Below are 15,313 nucleotides of genomic sequence, written 5' to 3'. Positions count from 1 at the left end.
CAGCGTACATTTCCCATAATGCAACTTAATACTATATTTAATGAGCCCCTAAAGTCTTATTTTAAGCACCTCGGAGGACATCATGTTACTTCTCATGACCCGTAAATCAGAGTCTGTAGATTAAAATAGGTTCAAGTGTCCTATAGGTGTCCACACAGATTAAAAAAAGAAAAAAAACACAGTTAAATACAGACTAAATATCTTTTATTTTTCCCCAAAAATCTTTATCCATTTGACATGACATAATAGCATCATGAGCAGCTTTAAAATATACAAAGAACTAGAAACCAAAACAGTTATTGAAATAAAAATAAAAAACTAGGTCTTCTTTGTTTCTCCCGTGCTCAGCCTTTACAGCATATATGACTATTTCCACACACGTCTACTGTTCCTCCTGTAGAGAGCACTTAAACCTTTATGTACAACATTAGCCTCAGCAGCTCAACACACGACTGAGCTGATGAGAACAACTCACAAATAGCATCGCTGCAGAGAAAGAGGATGAAGAGTGCACGAGTGGATTATGGCATTCAAAGTGCTTCAAGACGGACATGCTTTGATTTTTAACTGTAACATCACAGGAGGGGGGAAACCTGAATGTAGGAGCTGCGACGCAACCAAAAAAAACGTTGCCTCAGTTTCATCATCACTAAAAATAATCCGGTTTGCAAAATGTCTAAAAATAGGCCTGCTGCTCCTGAGCACAGACGTGGCTTCTCTCCTGTTTAAAAGTAATATTGTGTCAGGCAGAAGCAGGAGTTTGAACCGCTGTCTGAGGCTGCTGTTTTCTGATGGAAACGCAGACAGCGATAAGTTGATTTTCTTTTTAAAAGTGACTAAGACAAAGTGTTTTTTCCTGTTACATATGCACTAAATGCATGAGAACTGTATGCTTGGAGATAAATACCTTCCTATCCTCTCCATATGGCCCCCTGGTGTTCATACAGAGCTACAGCAAAGTAAAGTGAAAGTAGTTGCAAGTAAACACGTTGGCAGATTCAGTTATGACTCACTCAGATGAGTCAAGAACTCCAATTATGAGTAAAAAATAACCAGCTCCGACTGCGGTTAAACTTAACTAAACAAAACAAAAAAAATACTCTGACTGGAAGAGGAGAAAAGCATCCAACTCAAAGAAACACAAGCTAATGCGTTACATGTTTTTTAACAGAGAACAGTGACTGATATTTTTCCATACTATCGGGATGATGTACAGTTTAGTTGACAGATATACCAGAACTGCGCATCGTAGTGCAAAAAATGTAGTGAAACTAGAGATCTTTACATACAAACATGATTCTGAATATTGAATTTTGACCAGCTGGGGGTGAGAAAACACACAGTTATTCATCAAGTTGTGAAAGTACCTAAAACTTAAAGTCCAGCTCAACTTAAAATGTGTTTTTCTGAAGCGAAAACAAGTGTACATGTGATCTCCAGGGGTTGTGATTTTTTTGGTGTAACTCGATTGGTCCAACATCAGGGTGAGCAGGCACTAAAATGTGTTGTTAAATCACGCAATCCCAGCAGTCACACAGGCCAGCACTCCTTTAGCTACTCCTTATTCTCACTGCACGCTCAGGCTACAGAACTCTTGTTGTCGCATCTGGATCCATCAAAGTCAAGAGGCCATTTCTACAGAAAAATCTAACATCGTACACAATCTGTAGGAAGCAGCAGATGTAAATGTGTCCACTTTTAAATGTGAACTACATCTAGCGTCAACATTTTGAATATTGTGTGCACTAACGGAGGAAAGGTTGAACTCCCGTGAAGTTCCATTAATGAGAGCAGACATCTAAAGTTAGCTTTAGCCTATATTCCTCTGCTGTTTTGTTCTTCCCCTCAATCCATTTAACCTACATTGTGGCCTGCGGAGTTCTACTATCTGAGCTTTAATCCCTGCCGTTCAAATAACGCCCCAATTACACCAGTGTAATCCTGACCGGCTCTGCTGCTGCCGCCGCCCTTCACTCTTGCGGCCCACTGGAGCAGATGTAATGTTTAATCTATAAGCTGCTCTGCCTGCCTCTCATTTGGAACGTCAATATCAATAACAACATTGATCCATGCAGCTGACATTAACACATGTTTCTGACACGTTTTCCCTTTAAATACATCCCCACGCTGCTGTGAGGGGACATTAAAATGCCACAATAGTCCAGGGTTTCCCCAGTTCACTGACGATTCATCTACACGTATATTTTCTGTAAATTTGTACCACATTTTTATGACTAAGACTTCCACAACATTGAAAACAGCTTGGAAGCAAATGAACGTATTGGCAGACCAATTCATTTTTCCAAATGAATATCTAAATATTATTTTCAAGTTTGCAAAATTAAAACTTTTCTAAAACTTTAATGAAAATTTCAGTCACGACTGGGGAAATCTTCACAAACGAGACCGTCTGAAAAACAACACAGCTTTCAAAATCCAAACCAAAACGCAATCAGAAGAAAAAACATGACATCGATTAGGATGATTACACTGGGACACACAGTTGGGCGAAGGAAACATGACTGTGCTGAAACTTCCAATTAAGCTTCTACCCAGCCATAAAACTTTCGTTCCAAATGTCAAGTATGATTCATTATGTACAAGTGTGACTCACAAACTTTCCAAGTTTAACACCAAATCAGCTTCAAGTGTTCCAACCAAATAAGACGCCTGGGAAATGTCGGCGCAGGAAGGCCCCCGGCATTCACGATGAGTCCCAAAAACAAACACTCTCTAATCATTCACACGTTGAAGAGGATCGGCTGCACGCGAGGATTAAGAACCGTCCGCCGTAAAAACATCAGTCTGAATAAGATTCAGCTGCGGTGAGAGGAGTGCCCGGTTTTGACGATTTCTCGCTCTAGAATTCGTCATCCGAACTGAGCAGGAGAGTTTTCTCGGTGTCGCCGCGGCCGCTGACGGTGCTGTGTGTGCGGGAGACGGGCGGCGGCGCCCCCTGCTCCAGCGTGGATTGCTGGGTGTACTGCTGGTAGGCCGGGGAGAAGTTGTGGATGGCGTCCTGGACCATGTCGCCTGGGTTCATCGTCTCCTTCAGGCTGCTGGAGATGCTCTTCATGGGGGCACAGCGGCCTACAGGAGAGGAATGAGAAAAGAGAGTTAGAAGTGAAAAGAGAGAGGGTGAATGAGGATGAAGGAAGAACATTAACGGGATGTAAATGTGTAGGACTGATTTAGTGAGGGGAAAAGGGGAAGGACAGGGGTAAACATTAAGAGAGCGTGGATTTACAGTGTTTTGAGCACCGAGGAGAAGGAAGGAAGGAAGGGAATGTGTGAATGAAGAGGGAAGAATGAGGAGAGAGGAGGTAATAGAGTGGGAAGAGGAGTGATTTAGTGCGAGGAGGAAAAGTGAGGAGACAAAAAGGACAAAAACAAGGAGAAGAGAGGAAAGAGGCATCAGTGATTTAGTGGGCGTTAAAAAGCAAAACAAGTGGGGAAAGAAGGAGGGAATTGTACAGGAGCAATGGGTGTGATTTAGAGAGAGAACAGGAAGAGGAAAGGGTTGATAAAGAGGGACATTAGACAGGAATGAACTGTGGAAAAAGAGAACGCAAAAGAGTGTGGGAATGATTCAGGAAAAGGAAACGTCTGAGTAAGAACAGCACCTTTTAAAAACAGCAACAGTTACAGGTAGTAAAACAAAACAAAAAGTTGAATCAAAAGCTTGGATAAATAAAATCAGAAACTGGCTTAAAATGTCTCAGAACAAAAACAAAAGAAAAAAAAAAAGAAGGATGAAACACACACAAGGGGGGGATTGTGGTGTAAACATCATCAGTGTTCAACCTACCAAACTCTCCATATGTAGGAACAGGTCCTTTATGGCGCAGCAGAGGAGAGAAGACAGAGAGTAAGACAAATATGTAGAAAAAGGAAAGGAGAAAATGAAGAGCTTAGTAACGTGGAAAGAAGTGGTAAAGGTAGAAGTAACAGAAAAAGATGGGAAGTGAAGGAGAAAATACGCATAGGAAGGGATGGAAAGAAATCCTAATAAAATGGACCAAAAAAAAAAAAAAAAGAAGTGAATGGCTGTTTTAGAAATGTCCTAGATTAAGACTTTTACTTTGGTAGGACAACAAACATTTACCACACATGCAGTAACCTTAAACTTCTTTCTATTTTCTCACCTTGTGAATCAAGACTTTTGTCCATGTAGACTTTGTATGTGAAAGCGTGTCGCAGAGCCAGCGCCGCGAAGAACATCTCGATGCAGATGATGAAGTTCTGGTAACCGGCAGCAACCGTGCCCTCGCCGACAGACACCTCCACTGAGTTAATCTGAGGGATGGCCCCGCACTTTTCCAGGATAGCCAGCAGCATGCCTGGAATAATTAGATGAGGACTTAGTGAAAGCACAACACTCTTAAATATCTCATTGTGATTTTTTCTAACAGATATATGATCTGACAGAATTTGATTAAAGGCTTTTAAATCCAAGCTCCAGTTCAATATTCCCTGTGTGATTGTTTTGTTTGTTTTTTTGATGGAGCAAAATCACCTAAGACAACATCAAAATCATGACTGACACACAAGGAGGACGCCGTTATTCTGTAAAACCACTGACACGACAGTTTAAACCTTGGATCGTAGACATGATGGGAAATGTGCAAGGTGTGGCTGTTAGATGAGTCAAACTACAGCATGCATGTCTGAACCGTTTAGTATATATGGATGTGTGAGCAAGCACAAACAGCCTGTGAAACTTTCAATGTGCTCACATGAAGTCAAACTGAATAACAGCATTTGTCTCATTATTTAATAACCAACCTCATAAATCTTAAACTGTGAGCATCTGTGATTTACTAATAGCACTGTTTCAAATTGTGATTTTGATTTGAAATCGATTAAAAGCCCTAATGACAATGCATTCAAAAACATTGTCGATCAGTGTGTTATTTTAACAAACATGATGTTGTGTCTCGTGCGGTCTCCTTACCCTGCCAGAAGGAGAGGAAGATGACCGACTTGACCATGAAAAACTTGAGCATCGGGCTGTAAGGGCTGAGCAGCTCCCTGGTGGCGAAGTAGAAGAGGAACAGGGCATACAGAGACAAGCTGACCGAGATGTTGTAGATGATGGTCACGTACAGGTAACCGCTGGCAACGCTGTAGAGAGAGAAGTCAGGTCAGGACGGTGTTAATGGTGCTGATTTGGATTTTTGGGTCATTTTTTGTAGGTTATCTGTTGTTACAGGTCATGCTAAAAGCGAAATTTCATCACTACAGATTAAAGTCCCAAACTGAAACGATTAAGGGAGGAGGTGCTGATTGGTCTGGAACAGTCATCTAGAAATTAAAGGAGTAACCCACATCATGTGAAAGCTGTAAAACAGCTCAGCTATTCCCATCAGAGAAAAACAGATAACCCAAAAGTTAACAAAGGTTCTTCCTGCCTCTCTGGGCAGCACTTACTTGAAGTCTCCATCCTTGTATTTGCCGTAGGCCTGCAGGATAACGGTGATGATGGCCATGAGCGGTTTGACCACACAGAACTGCAGTGTGGCCTGTTTGCAGAATCGCAGGAAGCCGATGGAGTAAGCCTTCCCCCTCAGGCAGCAGGTGCCGTACATACAGCTGGACCTGATGGGGACAAACAAGGGGGTCGTGGTTAATGTGGTTTCATATCTTTTGGGGAATCTAGCGTTGATGCAGTGAAACTTGCTGGACAGACCAGGAAAAATGAGAATATGCTGAATTATAGCTTTGAATGAAAAAGAATCAGCTCTTCTAATGTCCTTGTTTTCATACTGGAAACAATATGAAGACAGCTGGAAACAAATACAGTTTCAGTTTATTTAACACTGTTATCATTCAGCTGTGTAAATATAAAACTTACTCGATGGGTTTCCCTCGAATCTCAGCCATGATGGCGCTTTCTCCTCCCAGGTACTCGTAGCAGAGACTCAGGAAGTTGTAAATAACAAACGCTGCGGAGAAACAAGGAAACATTGGATTGTTAGTCTCTCCATTTATGCTTTTTTTGCTTTCTAATAACTCGTTTTGACCAAACAAACTTGAATAGAGGGAAACAATTTTGCCGCTTGTGGTGCTACTGTCATTATCATGTTTCCACGTTTTGACACGTTGACTTGTTATTGTAGGAAAATGTTACTTGTAACTTTAATTATGACTTCATTCTACTCAAGTGTCCCAAGAAGCCACGACCGTGACAGCGAGCCAACATACACACTAGGAAGCTACAACTGAGGCAGCTAAATGGAAATGAGCCATCATTCGCCTGTTTTTCCTGCCATGTCGTGTCAAAATGTTATTCTCCGTGACTAGACCCAGTTCACTCACTGTGCTGCTAATCAAATGGTTCTGCATGTTATTATCGTAACAAATACATTAATATTTTATGCTGCTTATTTTGAAAAACAGCGTTTCCCAGTGGTATTACCGCTGGCGCCAGGATCACAAAGACTGGGTGACTTTCCATTTCCCTCAAAGCCTCACAATTACCAACAACACAGAGTAAAGAATGATCGACAACACTTATTAATGTGTTATATGAGAGAAGAAAGGAACACATTAACAGCCAGATGTTTGTTTCTTCTGTTTCGGAACTACACTCAGATGCTTGTTGCATGGTCTCCTTGTAACTCCAGATTTGATTCCTGGCTGCTGGTGGTACCATTAGCAACATGGCTACCGTGTACAGCCTAGGGACTGCCAAAAGCAAGGCTCGGGTAGAGTTACCACAGTTGCTCTGGCTGTTCCGACATTTCAGCTACCTGGGGAATGCTACTGAAAAGGGAAAAACAAAAGTGCTATCCTCTCCTGTTTTCATTTGCACAGTTGCAGACCAACTTCCTTTGTGCCACAAACCAGGAGTTCATTTGTCAGGAGATCTTGGACCCAGTTGAAGACAGAATTGCATACTAAAAAGTGAAGCTGACAGGTGGTGTCGTAATTCTGTAGCGGTTACACTTTATTAAAATATGGTATTTAAGATAATAAACCTGCCCTTAAAAAATTTAGAGAACAGCAGCTTCAAATTGTGAGGAAACGGTTGATGCTGTTAAACTGCAGTGAGTTAATGTTACCCACACACATCCCCTCCAGCAGTCACACAACAACACAACACTTCCCTTCCTGTCACACTTTTTAGCATCAGCAAGGAAATATAAAGCAGAATTTGTCATTTACATGTAATGTTCTGACTGACTGCTGATTGTAGCTCAAACACGGCACCTGACCACCTTGACGCAAGGCATTACTTTATATGGTTTGAGTGGGAAAATAAGGCGCAGCAACGTGTGATTTCTAAAAAAAGGTCACACCAACAGCTTCACAAACAGTACGTCAACATCTCAAAGTGTTTTATACATTTAGTTACTCATGATAACCCATAATGATCAGGACTTACGAAGCTGTACATCCAGCATGGTAGTGAATGTATTAAAAGGGGAAAGCTCAGATGTTTGTGTTCAACCAACAGCAGCACAAAACATGGACATAACAATTTATACACATACACATACAGTAACCTGATGCATTTCAGTTCTTTTGTTTCTGATTAATCTTTGTGTTTTATTACTTCAACATTAAGCTATAATTTTGTCACTTAAAGTCAGAAAATCAAGCCCTCCACACCAACACACACCTTTCCCTGGCTAAATAATACTGACCGGTCTCTGGTGACCAGTGGATTATCTCTCTTCTGTGCTGCTTGACCGAGAGGCCGATGACGACCAAGAAGCTCATAAAAAAAACACAGCCAGGCTAATCCTGTTAACCCCCTGAGGAACCTCCTGTCCTCCTGCGTGTGTGTGTGTGTGTGTGTGTGTGTGTGTAGGTGTGTGTGTGTGTGTCACACAAACACTCACCGAGGGAGCATGTGTTAGTGTGACTGTGCATGCGAGGTAAAATAAGGTGAGAGAAATAGGTGTGTATCATTTAACTCTGAAAGTGTGAAAATGCGATATATGCTGGGTGTGTGCCGAGCTGTGTGTGTGGGAGGTTCAGGAGTGTGTGCGCGTGTTGCAGTGTTGTGTCACAACACTGATCTCAAAGTAGATCTCAGCTGTACTGCTGGCAGTGATTCTTGTTTCGTCAGCCGAGTTATTCTATTCTCCTTTTCTCAGTCCGATCACTCCACCTACACTCACTACAACTTTGCCGCTGTCCTACGTCAGATGCCTGTCAGACGCCTGTCTGACAATATTGAGGTAATAGGATGCCGTACGTGCCATTTTTTTGTTTGCACAAAAAGACAAAAGCCTGCGAGCTCCTGAGCTGCGCAATGAGAACTGGTCGATCTGCTTCGAGCGGCTCTCTCTGTGCCTCAGCTGTTTACCATTATGCTCTTTCACTTCTCTCCAAGGACACCCGTCAGCAGCGCTAGTTGCCACGGTGATACAGTAGGCCTACATACAATGGGAATGGGAACTTTGCAGCAAGTTTGGTTGAGAGAAACTCATTATCTGATGCAGCCACTCTGGTTGATGAGGAAGATTTGTGAGCACAGTTGCCATGCAACAGGTTGGTCATCTCTGCTGAGGAAAAGATATCTGGGCAGGGCTCAGCAGCATTGTGGAGAGAGGAGGGGACAAACAGGAGAAGGAGAGGAGGCAAAGGAGAATGAGGGGACCGGAAGAAGAAGTGGAGGAGAAATTGGAGAGGTGGTAAAAAAAGATTCCAACAAATGCGCAGTAGAAGCGTGACAAGAAAAATCAGCGATAGGGAGGGAAGATGATGCCAAAAAGAGGAGGAGGCGAGCCATCTGTACGAGGGAACTATATGACGACCACAATATTGACAGCTCTTCCTGCCGAAAGCAGAACCATACATAGAGCGCCCCCAGTCCACACTCAAAAGCATCATCACTTCGCCAACACAGGATGTGACGCGTGAGCTAAGTGTCACAGCGAGCAGACTATTTCTATTCATGTCAAGACAACTGAGTGATGCAAGTGGAGACGTGGAGACAGTCAACTGCCTCTCACCCCTTTCTACCAATTTAAGATTTAAAAAATGAGACATTCAAAACATCAGACAGCATTTCTTGTGTTTGCGTCACCCATCCACTCCAAGTAGTCCACCTACTACCATTGAGCTCATCTTGTCTGCACTTGGTTTGGATTCATGTTTCCTTTAAAAACCAATTGTCAAAATGCAGCTCAAAGTAACACCCAATCAAATTTCTAATTCACACATACATGAAGACGCAGAGATTAGAAGAAATTAGTAGAAGAAAAGCAGCTTTTGTCTGAATATGAATTAAACTTTTTGAAAACCTTCACTGCACAGGCAGGTCCACTTGCCACTAACATGCTTTAAGTTATATCTAGCCTCAATAAAAGTCTCAGGTGATGAGAAAAGATGGAAATTAACTTGCTCTTCGATTCACTGCCTAAGAAAAAGATTTTTTTGATCACTCACTAGAAGATTTAAAATTTAGCAAACTGGTGAATAAAGTTTTAGTCTATCACAGAAAAATCAAGATTCTAATAAAGGGCAGAAAAAAAAAGAAAAACATTCACTTGGATGGGTGGAATGATGGGTTGAGGATGGAAGGACAGAATATACATCGCCAGTTCCATTTTATCACAATATACTTCAATAAATCAACTGGGAAAGTCGCTAACAAAGAGCTGGAAAGGATTTAACACATTGAGTTGTATGAAAAATGTAATTGTGTGTATATAGCGTATCATGAACACTCAGGGTTTAAGTTTAGATGGATTCTGGGTGGGAATGAAAACCTTTAAACATGTCATTGACAGTATAAAGACATAAACATGTCCTTACCCTCATAGCAGTCTCTGACTGTGTCAAAGTACACGTAGTACTGATCGTTGGTGAAGAAGAGGAGGCTGAGCCAGGAATCAAAAGCGTAAATAGGAACGATGAAGAGGATCCGCACGATGTGGCGCTGCTCCCTCGGTGAGCTGTAGAAACGCAGGTGCATGTAGATCTGGGACAAACAAAGAATTTGTGTCATAAATAAGAAAAGCTGCTTCCCTGTTCATATAATGACAAGTAAGATTGTAGCAACAAGCTTCAATTCTTGTGTAAGAAGATAACAGCAGAGAGTTAACGAGCAAGGCAGGAACACAGTGTTTATGAGCTTTAAAATTGTACTTGGAGAATAAAACTAAAACTGTCATGAAGAAAACATTCAAATTGTACTGTGTACAGAGGTCGCTTTGCTTCTTATCAGTCTGTAAATGTCAGTGATCTCAACAATCAATACATTTCCTGATATCATCTCCCAGGAATGTGGAAGAGAAAAAACATCTCCATTCTGATTTTATTTTTTCTAGCCAAAGTTCAGATTTGTTTTACATCCACCTACTGTAGAAGTTTCACCTTTATATGCATGGCCAAGTTTGAGTGTATTCATGTTTTGTATGAAAAACACCTGTCGAGGGATGTTGCCAAGCAACCCCTGCCGTTCTCTGGGCCTGAGCAGATGAGTGTGTTTACAGGATCACATCACCTGTGCATTAATCAACACACACACAAGCACCTACCTGTCTTATTCATGAACACATATGTCTGAGCAGCCAGTTTACTCAGTCCAACCTCAACATCTACACCTCCGGCTGAGTAAATAATAAAATATTACTGAGCAGAAGTAGAATTCTAGACCTGTTACCTGGTGGCAGGTGAGAATGAGTGCAGTCCAGACGAAGAAGCCAGACACTGCCTGTGCTGCTGGAGTCATCAGGAAGATGGGCTGATCGGGGCCCAGCAGTGGGAGTTCAGGGAGCCACGAAATATTGGGCCCCATCGGAGCTGCAGTGGGTGGGGGACCAGGAGCCGCGACGAGAGGAGAGTCCTCCCCCAGCCTCTCTGAGAGCGGCACGTCTCGCCTCCACAGCCTTAACATCTGAAAGTGACACAGAGGCTGTTAAACTTTCACAATTCTACAGAGCTCCCTGAACACAACACGTATCAAAGTGTGTAAGTGCACACAAGGTAGCCTCCGAAACTCTTTTTCAGTGGCTGACACAATCCATAAAGTATGACATTCGTTCCCACCAGTAATCATCAACCTGAAATATAGATCACACTCTGTGTTATCTGTGTAATGTGTAATGTGAGAGAGGAAGACTAATAGAGGACAAACACAGTCACACTGTTGGTTGCTGACTAAAGAATGTGTGTACTGCTGCTATGATGGTATCTGTGTTCAACTCTATAGAAACATAGGATTTTAGTTAATTCCAACATCTCCCACAATGCCGTTTGACAACTACCATATAACAAGCCTGAACATCTACCATTAAGCTACAGGTTTAAGTGGAGTGTGTGAACTTAATAGCATGCATTAAGATAAAGCAGCATGTCATTTAGCTGAAAGGCATTCTGTTATTTTAGGAATTCACTGATTCTCTTTGTGCAGGGTCTTTCTTGCATTAAGGAATTTTTGAAACCTCCCAAAAAGGTTTTAGCTCGTGCCAAAATAAAAAGAATTCATAACCAAAATATACTTTCAATTTTTTAATCATTTTTCTAAATTGGGATATCATGTACTCAAGCAGGGCTGCAAGGTGGCTCGGTGGTTAGCACCATTGCCTCGCAGCAACAAGGTCGTCAGTTCATGTCCCAGTGAGGACACCCGGGATCTTTCTGCATGGAATTTGCATGTTCTCCCCGTGCAGCGTGGGTTCTCTCTGCGTTCTCCAACTTCCTCCCACACAGTCCAAAAACATGTTGAGGTTAATTGGTGATTCTAAATTGTCTGTAGGTGTGAATGTGAGTGTGCTTGGTTGTTTGTCTCTAAGTGTAGCCCTGTGATAGACTGGTGACCTGTCCAGGGTGTCACCGCTCATGGCCACCCTTCACCCTGAGTCAGCTGGGATAGGCTCCAGCCCCCCCGCGACCCTAATGAGGATTAAGCAGTGTATAGATAATGGATGGATGGATGGATGTACTCAAGTGTAATATGCAATAATAAGGAAACAGAGACTCATTGCCTTTCTTGCACATGGACTGACAGCCCATTCTGAACCAGGAAAACCAAGATATTATGGCAAAAAGCTATTTGATTTGGATAAGTAACAACTAAATCCAACATTTAAAGTTGAATGTTTTCGATCTCTGAATTTTTCTGCAACTCAGTAGCAAACTGACTATGAAAACCTGCATGTGTTGTGATATTGATAAATCTTGGTCCATTAACTTTGGGGGGGAAAAAAAAAGCACAGAATGAACCACCGGATGAACAATTATCAGTTCCACAACTAAATCGCCTTTTGAAACAATGCAATTTAGAATTTACAAAGTGTGGCTACCGAATAATGAGACTAATGCTGAGATTAACTTGATCTCATTCAAGCAAATTGAAAGTTTTAGGTGTCGTGTATGCTCCCCATTGATCAATGTATACTATAACGGCATGTATTTTGTGGTTTGACTAACATAAGCCAGTCTCCTTACTTCACAGCCACACCTCATACATATTGCAGCACGTCTGATTCAGAATTTAAACTGTCATGTCAGTAGTTTTGCAGATTCAGGCCTTCCTCCTTGTGTGGCAGTTATGCCTTCAACGATACTTGTATGTGGTAATGCTCAGTCACATGCTTTAAAACTACCACACAGTGAATATTCAACTAAAGTCTGACTTTAAAAAAAATGTATTACAAATCAAAACACAGTATTTGTCAGAAGAAAATCGCAGACATTTCCCCCATATCATTTAGAGAGGACCTAAAATGTTTTCTACAATCGTCAAAAACATGCATTCCTTCATATCTGACCACTGAACCGAACAAAGAACAGCCTAGAGTGTGGCCAAATCTAGCTCCACATGAACAAAAGATGTGACATTCGCTGCCGTGTCCGCTAGCAACGGTTCCTGAAGATGACTTGGCTTGAATTGGCCAGCAGATACGTTACATAAGCTGTCGGTCACCGTCTCTAGGATGGCATGTTCTCAGGGTGTGTTTGTTCTTCTACACTGACAGGCAGTTGGCATTCAACGCTCAGCTCGGGGGAAGCAGGGACCTTGACGTTATGAAGGTGGAGTGGGGGTTTGTGCAAATGCGCATACACATAAGTTTAGACAGAAATAATGACGACAAATAAAAGATCTTTGCTAAGAATGGCCACTGAATCAGAAAGAGAGACTGTGACAGACAGTAGCCTGCTAGTCTGACTTATTATCCTGTCTGCCAGAGCAGCACAGCAACCAAAAGTCATACAGCACAGAGAACAAACAGCACAGACAATGACAGGCTGGCATAATGACACCCCACACACACAAGCCACCATTTAGTTTCTATACAACAATAATTACGTTAAACTCGACTGATTTAATTTGGTGGTTTGATAAAAATGCATTAGGCCGCCTTCATGCATTTATATGTGAGACGAGTTATTGTTTCTTTGCTTGTGTGTAACCTGCGTGTGTGTGTGTGTGTGTGTGTGTGTGTGTGTGAGACAGACAGCAGGTCATTTGTATTGGTTTGCGGGCAATCAGCACATCCACATGTCAACACGAAGAAGTGAAGGCATCAGCAGCCACCCACACAATACCAGTGACAGTGAAATGATGCTGTGCTGAAGCAAAGGGACATCTGTGTGTTCCATTTGAAAGGCAAAAAAAAGGTCAGTGTGTGGGGTCTCTCTCTCTCTCTCTCTCTCACACACACACACACACACACACAGAAACAGAGGGGCAGGGGGTCAGGAATAAAGCAACAGATGGAAAGGGGCAATGGAAGGCAGACAGGGTGTGTTTATAATTTATAATGAGTAATAATATGGGTGATAGCCAGACTGGATTAGCATACTGGCAACAACAGCACAAAGATTTATTCATCAGGAAAGCCACCAACAAGTTTGGACATTTGAGGTTCTGACTTAAAGTTAGTTTTATAACAGTGATTTTATGAAGCTACTGGAAATAATACAGTCTGCTGTGTATAAATCAGACTTAGAAAGTTTGAATAAAATGGAAATGATGCTGACATTCAAACAAATTAACCACACAGTTGCTGTTTGTGCTCAGGGTTAGCTTAAAAACACTCACCTCTGCTAACGGTTAGCCGCAACGACTCCCCAATGAACTTGCCTGAAATTGAGAAAGACGTTGTGATTAGCGGTGGAAAAGTGTTGGGACAAAGTATTTCTAGCTCGTTTAAGAAACTAGACTCACCTGGTAAGTTAGTTGCTGCTCTTAAATCCTCCTCAGCTCCGTCAGACAAACTCTTCGGCTAGAAATAACCCAGAAACGGCCTTAATTCCCACTCAGAGCCGCACCGTTGCTCCCCGAACATCCATGTTAAGTCGTCCGCGGACTGCCCCGTCAACACCTCGGTGTCTCCTCCAAAAACTCACCTCTAAAGTTTGTTTCTCATGTCACGCAGCTTCAATTTTATCGTTTTATTGCTTCCGCGTGTCCATTTACAGCTTGCAAAGTCGGTGTTTGAGGAGTTAAAGCTGTAAAGTCGGTCATTCCTCTCCGCTGCTCTATCTGCACTCCGCCGCTTCAATCCCTGTTGGATTAACTGCAGATCACTCCGGTCCCGCCCCCTCCGCGAGGACGAGTCGGCTCAGCCAATCACACACCGAGGAGCGCTAGAGCCCAAAAAGGGGCGGGGTTTTAGTCCTGAACACTGAGCATGCGCGGTTCTATTCTGGGTCCAGCGACAGTGAAAATGTGGAGGATGTACAAATAAAGGTAAACACTGTTCCCACACACAAACTGGATGATGCGTTATTTGTTTCCTGTCCTAACTGCGTCGTCAGTGTGTGTGGGCCAAGGACATTCTCCATAATAAATTCCTGTTAAAAAAACTTTTTCCAAGGACTTTTTGACTTTGTTTGCCCCAGTTCTCATCACTGTAGAGAGGTTCTTAACGCTGTACAGAATATTACTATCCTCTGATACATAAATGCAAATAGAAGCCACGATAGTAAATAAAGCATTTTTTAACACTGAAGAGAAAAGTAAAAAGTATAACAATTGACTGATTGATTGGTATTTGTTGTGTTAAAAGAGTTCGAAGTGATTTTTTTTCTCCTCAACAGCATCTTCTCCTGGATGAAAGAGTCTCTCAAATTACTATTACGTTAAAGTAATGTTAAAAATTTAAATGATCATAATAACCTACAAGATATAACAATCTCATTCTAACTGGTACTTAAAAGCAGGCAACCTTGGTCTATCTCAGAGGTTGTCACAAGCCACATCTTTACATAATTATAGCTGGAAATCACTATAAATAAGACTAATTACAAGGGACACAGTTTGAGACTCACAGGTCTTTCCGGTCTCTAATATCTATTGTGACATTAATGTGAAATTGTAAGCATGAAAACAGAGTATGATGACCTT

The 15,313-nt window shown here is 42.0% G+C and overlaps 1 protein-coding gene across 2 annotated transcripts; it reads right to left on the bottom strand.

Annotated features, from left to right (window-relative positions):
• Positions 1-187: 187 nt before the first annotated feature.
• Positions 188-14,444, bottom strand: tmem184ba (transmembrane protein 184ba). Of its 2 annotated transcripts, XM_008296788.1 has the most exons (10): positions 14,132-14,444; positions 14,006-14,047; positions 10,622-10,855; positions 9,772-9,937; positions 5,855-5,945; positions 5,431-5,598; positions 4,955-5,124; positions 4,146-4,340; positions 3,809-3,835; positions 188-3,090 (listed from the first exon to the last, which is right to left on the bottom strand). In XM_008296788.1, the coding sequence occupies exons 3-10, from the start codon at positions 10,853-10,855 to the stop codon at positions 2,861-2,863; spliced, it is 1,281 nt and encodes a 426-aa protein (XP_008295010.1). In that variant the 5' UTR covers positions 14,006-14,047; positions 14,132-14,444; the 3' UTR covers positions 188-2,860. The 2 variants fall into 2 exon arrangements, with proteins under 2 accessions (XP_008295010.1, XP_008295011.1); XM_008296789.1 differs by lacking the exon at positions 3,809-3,835.
• Positions 14,445-15,313: the final 869 nt, after the last annotated feature.

Source organism: Stegastes partitus, unplaced genomic scaffold (genome assembly GCF_000690725.1).
Source record: "Stegastes partitus isolate 25-593 unplaced genomic scaffold, Stegastes_partitus-1.0.2 Scaffold1151, whole genome shotgun sequence".
Taxonomy (NCBI): Eukaryota; Metazoa; Chordata; class Actinopteri; family Pomacentridae; genus Stegastes; species Stegastes partitus.
This window is presented reverse-complemented; position numbering and strand designations above follow the sequence as displayed.